Source organism: Sinohyriopsis cumingii, chromosome 8, assembly GCF_028554795.1.
Source record: "Sinohyriopsis cumingii isolate HCF-2022 chromosome 8, ASM2855479v2, whole genome shotgun sequence".
NCBI lineage: Eukaryota > Metazoa > Mollusca > Bivalvia > Unionida > Unionidae > Sinohyriopsis > Sinohyriopsis cumingii.
The window spans coordinates 42,800,117-42,815,757 of record NC_142968.1 but is presented as its reverse complement, the minus strand read 5'-3'; the positions used below and the strand labels follow the sequence as shown (position 1 = coordinate 42,815,757).

At 35.1% G+C, this 15,641-nt stretch overlaps 1 protein-coding gene across 2 annotated transcripts in view; it reads left to right on the top strand.

Moving 5' to 3' along the window:
• The window catches only part of LOC149793381 (neural cell adhesion molecule 2-like), a 31,069-nt gene extending 19,490 nt beyond the window's left edge, over positions 1 to 11,579 (top strand). Inside the window, exons 5-12 of one of the 2 annotated variants that reach the window (XM_089967359.1) lie at positions 2,708 to 2,995; positions 3,726 to 4,019; positions 5,659 to 5,823; positions 6,590 to 6,614; positions 6,835 to 6,881; positions 7,395 to 7,519; positions 9,710 to 9,811; positions 11,296 to 11,579. In XM_089967359.1, the coding sequence (XP_089823485.1) occupies positions 2,708 to 2,995; positions 3,726 to 4,019; positions 5,659 to 5,823; positions 6,590 to 6,614; positions 6,835 to 6,881; positions 7,395 to 7,519; positions 9,710 to 9,811; positions 11,296 to 11,322 (1,073 nt within the window). In that variant the 3' untranslated portion in view covers positions 11,323 to 11,579. The remainder of the gene's footprint in view (positions 1 to 2,707; positions 2,996 to 3,725; positions 4,020 to 5,658; positions 5,824 to 6,589; positions 6,615 to 6,834; positions 6,882 to 7,394; positions 7,520 to 9,709; positions 9,812 to 11,295) is intronic. The other variant, XM_089967360.1, reaches the window with a different exon arrangement.
• The last annotated feature ends 4,062 nt before the right edge of the window (positions 11,580 to 15,641 follow it).

Sequence of the window (15,641 nt, the reverse complement as noted above, 5' to 3'; positions counted from 1 at the left end):
GTCTAACGTCCATACCAATAAGACGAATCGTACACAAAATCATCCAACCCACCAGTCTAATGCCCATACTAATAAGACGAATTGTACACAAAAATCATCCAACCATCCAGTCTGATGCCCATACTAATTAGATGAATCCTACACAAAACTCATCCAACGAAGATGTAAAATGTCCATACTAATCAAATGAATCGTACATAAACATCACCCATCCAAGCAGTCTAATGCCCATACTAATTAGATAAATCTTACACAAAATTCATCCTACCAAGCCATATCATGCCCATACTTATTAAATGAATCCTACACAAAAATCATCCAATCATGCAGTCTAATGTCCATAATAATGAGATGAAACCTACGCAAAAAATCACCCAACACACCAGTCTAATGCCCACACTTTTTAAATAAATCGTACACAAAAATCATCCAACCATGCAGTCCAATTTCCTTACAAATTAGATGAAACCTACACAAAAAAATCATCAAACACAACAGTTAATGCCCATGTTATTCAATGAATTGTATATAAAAATCGTCCAACCAAGCAGTCTAATGTCCATACTAATTAGATGACTCGTATACAAAAATCATACAACCCACCAGTCTAATTCTCATACTATTAAGATGAATCCTACACAAGAATCATACAACCATCCATCTAATGCACATACTAACTAGATCAATCTTACACAAAAATCGTCCAACCAAGCAGTCTAATGTCTGTACTAATTAGATGAATCCTACACAAGAATCATCCAACCCACCAGTCTAATGCCTATACTAATAAGATGAATCCTTCACAAAAACCGTCCAACCAAGCAGTCTAATGTCCGTACTAATTAGATGAATCCTACACAAGAATCATACAACCATCCATCTAATGCATATACTAACTAGATCAATCTTACACAATAATCGTCCAACCAACCAGTCTAATGCCTATACTAATTAGATGAATCCTACACAAGAATCATCCAACCCACTAGTCTAATGCCCATACTAATTAGATGAATCTTACACAAAATTCATCCTACCAAGCCATATCATGCCCATACTTATTAAATGAATCCTACACAAAAATCGTCCAACCAAGCAGTCTAATGTCCATACCAATTAGATGAATCATACACAAAAATCATCCAACCCACTAGTCTAAAGCCTATACTAATTAGATGAATCTTACACAAAAATCATAAAACCCACTAGTCTAATGTCTGTACTATTAGATGAATCCTACACAAGAATCATCCAACCCACTAGTCTAATGCCTATACTAATAAGATGAATCCTTCACAAAAACCGTCCAACCAACCAGTCTAATATCCTACTAGATAGACGAATCCTCCAAAACACATCAGCCAACCAACTAGTCTAAGGCCACACTGACCAGATAAATCCTATCAAAACTATATCTTGAAAGCAAGATTTTAAAATATAGATTATACAAATGGGTGCCAATTTATTCTTGATATACAATTCAAAACGCACTTTGTTACATGTTTTAAACAGTACTGGTTATGGAATATCATCCCAGGCATCAGATAATGTAATGTATTATAATGTGCTGTAAATCACCATTAACTCCACGAGACAATTGAACGATTTTTATTTTTGTCCTCCTGATTTTCCTGAATAACAACTATATAATAGTTCTCGAATATTTTCTTTTATAAGCAAATTCCGTGACAAATTTTGTTTTGTGATACTTAAGAAACTACTCAGTCTTTTCATCTGACAATGAACAAAATCAGCGAGTCAGAACAACTTACCATCATTATACGCTTTTACTATCGCGAAACATCATAGTGTAATTTTATTTGTTTTACTCCCTTTTACAGTATAGGTTGTGTGAATATTTATTAATGTTGGATTTCCATTGATATTCTAGTATTGTACCATGAGAATTTTTATTAATGTCGAACTATTTTAGCCAAATTGCTTCCTTCAATCATATCAGAGATTTTCATGCTACAAATTGAACATCCCAACATTCCTATGGCAATGTGCTGACCATTACCATGTTTGGTTCCTCTAATCGTAATTAACTATATCGTGCACAAATTACACGAGTATGATACATTGTATAATGCTTATGCTGATAAAAACACAAGGTTTCAATGCTTGGTGAATCTGTTAGTTTAATGAAATGAATATATATATATATATATATATATATATATATATATATATATATATATATATATATATATATATATATATATATATATATATATATATATATATATATGAATCATTGAAGTTTGCGAATTAAGTAAATATAAATAATTTTCAAAATAATCTTTCATTGTCAAATATGACGCATTCAGGCAACAGTTAGAAACTTACAACTGCATTTGTGAAATAAAACGAATGCCACCCCCACCTCCCGTTGTACCATAGTAGTTCTTTTCAAATACCAAAACTTAGATTCAGTTGTCTTAGAGAAATGAACTCTAGCTTAATATAATTGTCAGTAGTCCGCTTGAAATCATCTTTAGGAAAAAACACACAAGCGTACAGGATGTGAATAAAATGTCGATTATTGGTATGAAGAGAGACTTATTTAACCATTTATTGTGCAATTCCTCTTTATTTATTATCAACAACGACAATAATAATAATAATAATAATAATAATAATAATAATAAAAGAAGACGAAGTATAATTAATTAATGAATTAATGAATTAATTAATGAAATTGCAGATCTTCCTCTAGTAACTGTTCCACAAACTCAGTTCGTCATTACCAGTGGTGCGGATGTTGTTTTGAACTGTAGTGTTAATGGAAAAGGAATGCCAGTAATAAATGTTCAATGGTACAGACAATGTCAAGCCTTACCAAATAATATGAAGTACATATGGAGACAATCAGGACCTGACGCATCCATTAGAATCATTAAAGCCGCTGAAAATGATGCTGGGATATATGTGTGTGAAGGAACAACAGACGTCGGTTCCTCTAGAGGAAATAATATCGAGCTCAGAGTGGGATGTATGAGACTTATTTTCAATTAGATTTGTAGCAACTATGGTTCCAAGCAATAAACATGAGACACACACACACACACACACACACACACACACACACACACAAAGAGAGAGAGAGACAGAGACAGAGAGAGACACACAGAAACAATTATAAAATGTACTAGACAGAATGGAAAGTGTTACCCCTGGATTCTATAGAAGAATACTTGATAATAGTAGGCAGAATTAATATTTAATACAAATAATACTATCATACAGGTCAGATAATCTCCCGCGGACCTGGGTTCGAATCTCCGTTGAGTACGAAGTAAAAATTCTCTAATATGCATGATACATCTTGGATATATATATATATATATATATATATATATATATATATATATATATATATATATATATATCCTTACAACTCAAGGTACGAATATTTTTACAGTTAAGGGATGTGAACAATTCTATAATTTAACGTCAAGTTGAACTTAATGTAATACCGTGAACTTAATGTAATACCGTGATTATATGTTGAACAAAAATCTGACGCTGCATTTTAGTATTCCAGCAATTGAGATTATACAATGATACATTCTTAATTTGTTCCTTTCTTTTAAACTAATTAAAAAAAATCTTGCATCGATTCTCAGAACATAAGGGTTCCAACAAATGCATATCTTAAAGTTGACAAAATTTAAGTACGGACATGACCAAACCTTCCTAATTATGTGTTCGTTTTCTCGCAGATAAACCAACAGTTGCGGTCAATGAGTACAATTACAGTATAGGAATGGGAGATAATTTGACTCTGCATTGTTCTATCGACGGACATGGCAGTGCGGTTAAAGGGATATATTGGCTGAAACATGATAATTCTCAAAACAGATATCTTCATTCCTCCACGAGGCTATTCTTTAATATTTCAAATCCTTCGTTGAAAATTATTAACGTTAGCTTTGATGATGCTGGAAACTATACATGCAGGGGAGAGACAGAACTTGGAACGACAGAGAGTCAGAAAATCAGTGTCCAAGTATTTTGTAAGTACCGGTTTACTACTCGGATTAATACGTACATTTCAGAATATATATATATATATATATATATATATATATATATATATATATATATATATATATATATATATATATATATATATATATCAACGTCAAAAGGTTTCGCCTATTTATCGATCTCGTTCGTCAGGATCTAGAAAGTAAGTTGGACTACAGCTGACAGTGATTCTAGATAGGTGTCTGTGAAATATATTCTATTAAAAGAGTTTCTGAATACCTTTGATGTATGTATGTATGTATGTATGTATGTATGTATGTATGTATGTGTTGTCATCCTTAAAATATCTTCATTGTATAATGATATAATGTGATTAAACTCTACTCATCCGGGATGTATTTGTATTTGACGGTATAGTAAAATGATGAAACACATCATGACTGGCATAGGAGAATTCATGATTAAATATAAATAATACGAAGGTTTCAGTAAGGGAAATATTTCTAATTAATTCTCGAAGCTTCGATCGTTTAACAAAGCGCGCGTTCGTGGGTGTGTTTTGTGTGTGATTTGGATTGTTAACTTAGCTTTAACAGTTTTAGTCGTCTGCAGTGGCATTTTTTTTGTGATGTCTAGCACTGTGGCATCATGCCCCATCTTATCACATTATCCTGACACCAGGCCCACCAGTCCGTACACCAAACTTTTATTGCTGAGCGCCAATCGAGGCAGCTGTAAGTACCATCTGTATAGGTCTTTAGCATGATTCGGCCAGGGTTCGAACTCGAGACTTCTTGCATCCAAGGCGGACGCTCGTACCACTTAGGCCACCAGAGAGGTCTTTTAAAATGCAGTATCTTATATAAAAAAAACTTAATTTACAACGCAACTCTTGAGCACGTTTTGGAATTATGTGGAAAAAAGTAATGTATAGGCTGTATCCAATGTAAGCCTTCAACGTAAAATATCATGTAAAATGAGTACACATTTAACTATTTACACTAATAAAACATTCGCGAAAGACAAAAACAGTCCCAGTCGTTGTCAGTATCGCCAGACAACGTAGTTGTTGTATTGGAATATATGGTGCCCTGCATGTGTAACTGTTGAAAAGAGTAACCCTTACGTGGCTCATTTCCAAAGATAGCAATATACTTAATCCGTATTTTGTCATAGACGCAACATGGATGGTTTTCTTTTTAGCTTGTATTAACTTTGTGATAATATTCATATATCATAATATGTATCTCTCTCTCTCTCTCTCTCTCTCTCTCTCTCTCTCTCACACACACACACACACATACATACACGCACATAAACGCACACACAAGCACACGCCTCTAATTCTTCTTTCGGTACAAGTTTGTGAAGTGTTGTGTTAAATTAAGCACACATGCGTGTAGTGCAGTATTATATTCATAAATACAACAGTATAGCCTAAAAAAATCTACAGAGTTAGTAAAACAAGTTCCCACTTTGAAGTCATGGCTGTGTCTTTTCTATACATAAGAGTGAACATAAATAATTGTGTATGCTTTATACCCCGTACAGTAGTGTCGCTCAGCAATAATATTTTCCCTCAGGAATGAATTCACCTGACAACACATTGAACTTAGAAGTAGTACTGACGTTACAAATTCATTCTTGTCACTAATTTTCCTGTAGATCTTCCTGTTATCAGCCAACAAGATAAAGATCGGACTGGTATATCATCTATGACATCTGTGATCTGTGGCGTATCTATTGTGGCTTGCGTGACCTTCGTAATTTTGATCGCTTTGACTGTAGTCGTTATTCTTATCCGAAGGAAGCGCCTGAAACGACGTAAAGGTAATACTTGCAATCTAATCTTTAAATAGTTTACGCATGGGATGCGACGACGACGTAATAAAACTAAATGTTAAATTTTATCTCCTTTCCTTTCTATGATACCTTAGTTATATCACAGACATATAACATGCCTTCAGCTCGATGTGCCTTTTATATATTTGTAATTATTTTTTGTCTTTGTTTAGTGCCATCCTAACAGAAGATGCCTTAGTGCCACAAGTCGTCGACTACTATATTTAATGAAATTGTTGACTTCAGATCTATGTCCATTGCATCGACATGTTTAACAGAATTCCCCGATTCAGGCAATCTGCAATTGTGGTTAGATTTATGATCCTTCTCTATTGATTTGAGAAAACGTAGCATTATGGCTGCATTGAAAACAATTTTCGGGTTGTTCAAGCTTAAAATTGTGGCTTAATGGAACACAGTTTCCAAATTGTGTCTGCATTTGACCTTAGCGGTAACAACTCCATGTTAGCAAATATTGCAAAGCCCTCGTAGTGCTAATTAACTTCGAAATTGTACACAATAGCTTTTTCATATCAATAGGTTCCGGTTCGAAACTTGTTATTCTCGTTCAAACTTAAGCCCGTTCTTGATTTTTGATGGTAATAATTGAAGCTAAATTTATTGAGTACTTCATGTTATCATCTCCTCCTACGTTTCTTTATCTAACATGCGTCCAAGATCTTAATAAACACTCCATAACATGTTCTAAAGACATGCAATTAACTAATGTTCATTTCATTCTTTTCTTTGATAGATAAGCCAGATTCAGGAATAAGAAGGTACACTTTTTCATTCTACTAGTTGAAGCAAAAATAAATATTTTTTTCAATCATATATTTTCCACACTTGTTAAGCTTCCAATCTATTATATGATTGATGGTATGCCGTTTTCATTCTTATTATCTATTCAACAACACCATGTTTTTGTGAATAAAGACATAACTAAATGTGCAAGAAGTGTAGTGATATTATGAAATCCGCTTTCTTATTCATTTGCAGTACAAATGAACAACAGCAGCCTTCACCATTGGAAAATATTAGTAGTGGTAAGTTCCTTTATGCTGTCTCTTACGTGCACTCTCACTCTCTCTCTAATACTGATGAATATATATATATATATATATATATATATATATATATATATATATATATATATATATATATATATATATACATATACATATATATATATATATATATATATATATATATATATATATATATATATATATATATATATATTCATTCATCAGTATTATCATCACAAGCAGTATCAACAACATCATGAACACAATTTTTATACGTTAATAATATATCAACTAGCTACAGGATTAATTTATACAGAAAGCCCTGAAGACCATCATATCATAATATAAACCAAACTGTATGTCAAATTATGTAATCCAACATGTCCATGACAATACAAGTTGTTCGCTTTTCCATCTGAAATGCGTCCAAAGAGCATGTAGATGTAGGCCGCCGACTTGCGACTGTTTGTTGTTCTATGTGCTTTTGGTGTTATTATTATTATTATTATTATTATTATTATTAAACTATAGGAAATGCTTATGAGCACTTGCGTTTTCATCAAACGGAAGATCTGACGTATGCGCATCTGATTCGACAGTCTAACACACATATCTATGCAAGCACTAGTACTGGGGACGCTGAAACATCACATGTTGTAAGTATAACTATTAAAAATGTCTTCTTTCTGTTATTTTTACCACTGAATTAGATTTTCTTGATCATTTTATATAACGCTCTTTTGAATGTCGATCGTCGTTTAATTTATTGTCAAGTTCAAAGAAACAAAAATTGTATTACTTAGTATTCAGAACGTTTTATTCCTCGTATAAAGATGTCTTTTCTAAAATTGTTTGAAGCAGTTAAAAACTTTGTCACCTGCGGGTAAGATGCAACTGAATCGTCGTCTTGATAAATGTTGAATTAGTAGATACGTTACAGTGTAAATTGTAGCGAATGTCCTGCAAATAGCTATATATTTAAGACTAAAGCAAAAATTTAGAAAAGCTATGACGTACTAAGAGCGGAAATATTTTGTCCAGTAATTGTAATGATAAGTATGTATTTATGCATCTATTTACGGTGCGAGGAAAACTTTACTCCCTGGAGATAAAATATGGCTAATCGCACCACAATAGATAATTCAATTTTGGACTCTACAACCGTTCGTAAATTTCTGGCATGGCTTTGGTTGCGTCATACATGAACATCAGGAATTTTCAACATATTCGTAAACAACACTGAACATAGTTCATTCCAAATCAGCAGACATCATTATGACCCCGAGTAATTCAAGCAAAATTAGCAGACAGCTTTCTGACACCAAGTTCGTTAAATTATGTACAAATGCTATAAAATACGGCCGCCGTTCCTAACCTTTAGGACAGATGGTAGTATCACTTTATATGAATCATCCTAGTATGTTTGCCTTTCAATGTTTATCAGATAGTTTGATCTTCTCTAAGGCATGGTCAATGCTACAGAAAACAGATTTTTTAAAACAAAAAATAACCATTCCTCTTTGAATACCTTTGAAAAAGAGTTAAAACTAACGTAATGGAATTGTTTTCTGTTTAAAGGCTTCTCAAGGCTTAGAAAATAATGCTGATCCGTCATTAAACATGTCCGCCGTTATTAAAAACAAAGATAACATATTATAGCAGTTCTTGTTTAAAACCTATTAACAAAATCAAACTAAATTAAAAACAAAGAAAATCAGGGAGACTTCATTTTAAATTTACTTGAATTATACAAATCCACATTAAAATAATGATTCAGTTACTTAAAAAAACAAATCTGTAAATGACTTTTAAATATTGCAACATGATGAAGTAGATCAAATTATTAAATGGCGTCCTATTTACCCTGTTATCTTGTCAATTACTAAGGCATTTAGCTAAATGGGTCCTTTGTATTCAGGTGAGAGATCTCAGTCACTGTGTGGTTGATCGTTTTTCCATCAAATATTACAAGTTTGTCTTTAATTTTGAGCTTTTGTTTCTCCCACAAATGCCGATTTTGTTCTTCGGCTATTCGACTAGTGCAAGGGTTCGGCTGTTCTCTAGAAATGCAATGCCGTTTATCATTTTGTCTCCGACAGTAAAAAATGTTATGGGTCAAGTCGTACGCATGTAAATCATATTTGGCAGCTGCACAATATGAGATAAATAACATCAGCGCAGTAAGACAAATAATAATAATAATAATAATAATCCAAAGAAAACTCTTTAACCAGCGTGCCGTCATGGACAACACCGATCCAACAGTAAAATCTCAACTATCGACGCAAATTCCCGAAAATCACATTTCCGCGTGAACTGAAGCACACAAAAGTCAGTGATGTTGGAGGGGAGTATAGTTTGATCCCAAACACAACCAAGCGGTGTTTTAGTAAACTTTTAGTAGGGAGATGCAGTCTTTGAAGTTTTTTTACTCACTATGATGGCGGACTTTGGTAGAATTAGCAAAAACGGTGACTCTACAGCTACCACTTAAGTTTTCATCATCGTTATCAGCAACAACAACAACAACAAGGACGACGAAAAAAAAGTTAACGTTGCTACCACCAATAGTAACAATATTCTTCTTCGACTTTTCTTCTTCTTCTTCTTCTTCTTCTTCTTCTTCTTCTTCTTCTTAATATTATTATTATTATTATTATTATTATTATTATTATTATTAAAGTTTGCATGTGAATCGTATATATGATGGTATTTTTGTCAGCGCTAGAATATTTATTAGAAGATAGTTTAGATAATTTGACTAAAAATATTTTTAATAATACATTATCCGACACTTTTATTAAACCATGATACTTAAAAATGTAAAAATATATTTATTTTTTCAGTATATGAATATAATCAACACAAATGCTGCAGTTCAACAACGTTCCTCAGCCTCACATCCAAACAGCTATATTCAGGAGGAGACGGAATCAGAAAATACGCAGGTAAACGTTCCCCATTCCCCTTTACCTTCTCCTCCTTCGCTGCTTTTTTATAGCATGGACAGAACCTTATGCATTTACATGTAAGGTCTGTTGCAGTCGATTTTACGTAATTAATGTTTGCTTAACGTACCGATTTGGTACGCGTCAAAGCGCAGAATATATTCATTTCGGAAGGTACTGCAGCCATTCTGACAGAACTGTACTCGAAATCAAAATAGCAAACTGACCGACCATTGCAATGCCAAATTACCGTCTCGTATCGACGTAGGCGAGGATTCGTCTAAATGCTTCCATCTATCTCATTCTCGCTGTGTTGGCTTGTCAGTCAGCATGTCAGTTTGACCTCAACTAATCGCTGTCTCTGTCTGTCTGTCTGTCTGTCTCTCTTTGAATATATGATGATACAACTGACAGACATACCGACAGATAGGTAGAAAGATTGACAATCTCAAGGTTAATCCTCTTGGCGTCCCCACTCCCACCTCTCTCTGTGTCTCTGTCTATCTCTATGTCTCTATGTCTCTATCTCTGTTTCTCTTTGTAGTTAAGTAAGCATGTAAATTTTATCTCAGTGGATCCAGATCTTTCTGTTTCTGCACCTATGGTGGTAAAAATGACATACAAGAAAGCCAAGTGTGTGTGTGTGTGTGTGTGTGAGAGAGAGAGAGAGAGAGAGAGAGAGAGAGAGATTTTTTCAGTCCAGCGTGTCTCACATTAGTTTTCATAAAGCCATAGTTGGACATTGTTGATAACACGTTGAGTCTCTTGCTTGGTTGAAAGTTTCTTTTGTGACTCAGTTATTTATTCCACATTTTCAACTTTATCATCTTCAAATGGCTCAACAAAATTATCAAATCAACATTAGGTATACAATGCTTGTAACATTCTTCCTTCATTTCAACCAATACGTTAAATTCCTAAACGTTTGTTTAATCGATATGAATAAGTGTTTAATCGATATGAATAAGTGTTTAATCGATATGAATAAGTGTAGAAGGTCATAATAAGAAGCAAATAAAAAAAATTACAAAATGATTGCGAATGGCTGAAAACTAAACTTTAGCATACACACTGGATAAGGAAGTGAAGAATCCACTCCTATCACCAATACGTAATACTGGGCCTTTCTTCGGGGTTACGGGGCTCGTACTTCGTTCAAAAGTATCTCGATAACTAATATGTATGTATGCATGTAAGCATGCATGCATGTGTGTGTACCAACCCGCACAGTGGGCCATTCATTGCAATGAATAGTGTCTGATTTGAGTGTTTCATACAGATTTGTCTGAGTTGTAGAGAAAAGAAATGGACTGCGCATACTTGACCAAACAAAATTCACAGCCGTTGAACTATATCGAGCATGAATGAATGTGTGAAATAACAAATTTGGCAATTTAATTAATTCTGACAATGCTTCTTAAATATATCACTGGCAAATTTTGAAGCAAGTTAAATTAAAACGCTAGATTTATATTTTTTCGTAGAGGACAATAATTGAAGAGCTGAAGTAACGCAATGGTTGAAAACATCAGGATGGTCATCTGATGGTCCCCATCCAATACAACCTTTACAGAAGTACTAGGCTTCACTTTATAACAGGGACAAGTCGATGCTATTAATGCTCATGGAACACAGAAACGGTTCGAGATGCAACGGAACATATTGGTGTTTCTGTACATGCAAAAATATTGCCAATATGCTAATAACTGAATATAGTATAAGGGTTTGTCCAATGCATAAAACCTTGTACAGTTTTATTTTCCCCATCACTGTGAGTAGTAATGTGGGATACATTAGCGACAATGGGAATTAGCATTACAGAGACCCCTGGGTCAGATTAGCGACAATGGAAATTTAACATGGCGAAAAATCGTGGGTCAGATTAGCGACAAAGGAAATTAACATGGGGAATAAATCGTGGGTCACTCTAGCGACAAGGGGAATTTAACATGGAACTATAGTGTGGGTCTGTCTAGCGACAAGGGGAAATTAACATGGGGAATAGAGTTTGGGCTTTTGGGATTTTTTTTTTTTAAATTTTTTTTAAAAAAGGAGTAGGCAATTGAAAGGCTATCTCTTTTCGAGAAATATGGCTGGCCCTGAAAAGGGCCTTTGGGTTTCTTCTTCTTCTTCTTCTTCTAACTCCTTAACTTCTTCCACCAAGTCCTCACTTTTTCCATTATTCCTTTCTTCTTCTTTTTCTCCTCTGGCATCCAGTCTGGATGGCCCAAGGCTCTAAACTTTTCCTGGACTTTGATCCAATTCTCATTCATCCTCTCAAACTCTGTCTGTTTCTTTTTGCTTTCCACATCTTTTCTTTCTTCCCTCCATTTCACTTTAATCTTCTCTACTTCTTCCTCCATTACTTTTCTCATCAGATCTTCCCCTTTCTTCACCTTTTCCAATCCCCATTTTACATTTCTCCACTCTGTCCAGTACAATATTTTTTCTAGGAAGCACCGGACTTGGATGACATGATCCAGTGCTTCCTTCAAACTTCCCACTCTGAAGTAAGGTGGGTTAATGAAGCCTCTTGACTTACTGACTTCTTCTTCAATCATCCCTGCTATGATATCTCTTGCTGTCTTTAGGCCTTGAACTTGACTCGTTACAAAGTCTTTCATATCTCCATGCCTCCATTCCTCTTCTATTCTTCCTAAAACATATTCTACATCCATTACCCAGAAATAGATGTCTCTCAATAAATTAAATAGAACTGATACTTGAGTCATTTTTGTCTCAGCTATTCCTTAGAATGGTTCCAACATCAAACTTTGTGGGTTCTTATAGTGAAAGCGCGGACGTGATGGAAAACATCCCCTAAAAAACATAAAATTGATCTTACCTACATCATGACCAAACAACGCGCGGACGTGAAGGAAAACATCCCCTACTTTCTCATTTCACATACGCTAAGAAACAATAAACAAACGCATAATCTACTATTTACACAAACTTACGTGAGCAGTTACAAACACAAACACAAACACAAAATCAACAATAAAGAAACCCATAATCTACTATTCACACAACCATACCTTTGCTCTTACAAACACCATCACACAAACACATACCCTCACATTTTTTTCAAAAAGAGTTAGTGTTTATATTCACACTACTCTACCTACACACATTGGCAAATCGATCGTTATTTCTTTTCTAGAGTATTGGGTAGCCCTGAAAACGGCTGTTTTTTTTTTTGAACTTCATGGACACCTGGTTAATGGTGACACCTTCCAGGCCTGGCGCCACATACACATCTTGTCCCCCAGTTACTTTTTACATTTTTGGGGGAGAGAGCAGAGGCAGGATATGTGGCTTCAGAATCCCAATTTTCGGTTTCTGGGATTCTGAAATTTTTTCTTCTTCTCTCCTTTTCCTCCTCCTCTTCTTTGTATCTTCTCTCCTCCTCTTTGTATCTTCTTTCCTCTTCTTCTTTATATCTTCTCTCCTCCTCTTCTTTATTTCTTCTTTCCTTCTCCTCTCTCATCCTTCCGTCTTCCACAATAGCTTCCGTGGCCAGTTCATTCAACAAGCGCCTGGCATATTCCAGATGCACATGAAGTTCCAACAGTTTAGACAGTCTCGTGTTCATTTTTGGTGTTGATCAATCAACAAGGGTAGCTAGACTGCCCAGCGAGTTTCAATTTATAGTGAAAGCGCGGACGTGAAGGAAAACATCCCCTTAAAAAACATAAAATTGATCTTATCTAATTCATGACCAAAAGAAACAACGCGCGGACCTAAAAGAAACACTCACTCACTTTTTTATGCTACCCATCACTATTTTAAAATTTTTTATAAATCACTTCAATAGACTATCCACATACGCAAAGCAATCCAATCTAACTCCAAATATACACCTCAAACACCAAAAAAAAGACATCATTTTAATCTACTATCCATACCAACTTACTTAAGCACTTACAAACACAAACACACAAACACATACTCTCACATTTTTAAAAAAAGAGTTAGTGTTTATTTTCACACTACTCTACCTACACACATTGGCAAATCGATCGTTATTTCTTTTCTAGAGTATTGGGGTAGCCCTGAAAAGGGCTGTTTTTTTTTTTTGTTTGCTATGGCATTCTTTTTTAGTTTCTAAGAATGCGATGTCCTCTGAGGATAGACTTTCTGGCGATAGGTCTGCTTCTTCGAAAAGAGAAGAAGAACTCTTTGGTGTCGATACGACAATCGACAAAGCCTCTGTCAGCTTCAGGTTGCTGCTGCTGTTGTTGTTGTTGTTGCTGCTGTTGCTGCTGTCTCTGAAGTCTGTACTTCTCTGTCCATTCTTCTTTTTCCCTGTTCATTTCTTCTCTGAAGAGCTCTTCTATCAGGTCTTCAGTGATTTTTAACATTCTCACATTCTCTATTTCTTCTGGCTTCGGTATCAGACTGTGTCTGACCCTATGCAAATTCACGTAGGCTTCGTTGAGCTTAGCTAGTTTGGAGCACATCTTCGTAGGAGGATGAGTCGACAATGGATGGTTAAACTTGAAACAACCCCGGTTCTTAAAGTCAAAGCGCGGACGTGAAGGAAAACATCCCCCACACGGTTTTTGAGTCGCAACGTTTAGTGAGTGTCATGAGAGGGATAGTAAGAAATGAAAGAGCATCAATCCAACATTCTTATAGCTAAACAAAAGACAAAGGCATTTTTTTCAAAACCAACATTTTTTATTCAAAAATCACTTAACACTAAACAACAACTCTAACATTTTTAACAATAATCCAACAATATAACATCAAACAATTTTTTCAAAACACAACATTTTTTATTCAAAAATCACTTAACACTAAACAACAACTCTAACATTTTTAACAATAATCCAACAATATAACATCAAACAATTTTTTCAAAACACAACATTTTTTATTCAAAAATCACTTAACACTAAACAACAACAACTCTAACATTTTTTAACAATAATCCAACACTAAAAGTTTCTCCACTAGGTAAAGAGGGATAACAGTCTTCCATGGTTTCTAGTAATCTAGGATGACTTCTCTCAAACTGTTGATTTCTATGGTATTATCGAATTCTGCATACAGGATGACGTTCACCGTTTCATCAGGGTCTCGGTCTTTAAACTGAATTTCCACACGAATCTGGCCGGATTTTATAGGGTGGAAATGTCCCTCGTCGCTGCCTTGGTCTGGAGTGAAATCGAAAGCCCACAAAGCGTAGCCTCCTGCATAATCCTCGTACGTAATACCGTGACTGGTATTGGTTCCTAACTGTCCGGTGGCTTCGTACAGGGACAAGTACGATCTCAAGTAATTCTTCTTGGTAAAGTCAGGTTCGAAAGGTCGGGTACACAAGGTCTTGCCATCGCGACTGACTTCGATTTTTGACACGCCAAAGTGTTGAAAGTAGAAAGGATTTTTTTCGGCAGCTCCGTTGAAGGCTGTATTCTCGACGATACCAACGATCAAACGTTTGGGTAACTGTCCTTGGAACAGATGATCTTCGATCATGGATCGCTGTCCCTTGGGAATGGTGAAGGTTTTCACTTCCACGCGTCGTATGGGATACTTGGCGGTCGTTCTGCTCAACGTCTGACTGATGTCGTTTCCCACTTTAGGTAACACTTCCACACGGCGTACGTAGAGTCTGGCTTCTTGGATTTTGGTTTTGTAACCGTCACTATCAGCCAATAAATGGAAAGCGGTACTGCTACGATTCAGTCTCAGGCGGACATCCACCCCGTTCAGCAAATACTTTTCTTGCAACCACATGTCCAAATGCAAACGATCCATCAGTTCTAAACTTGTGTCGGCTCCCGTGATTCTCTTTCTTCGTTTTACAAATCCATCATTGTTG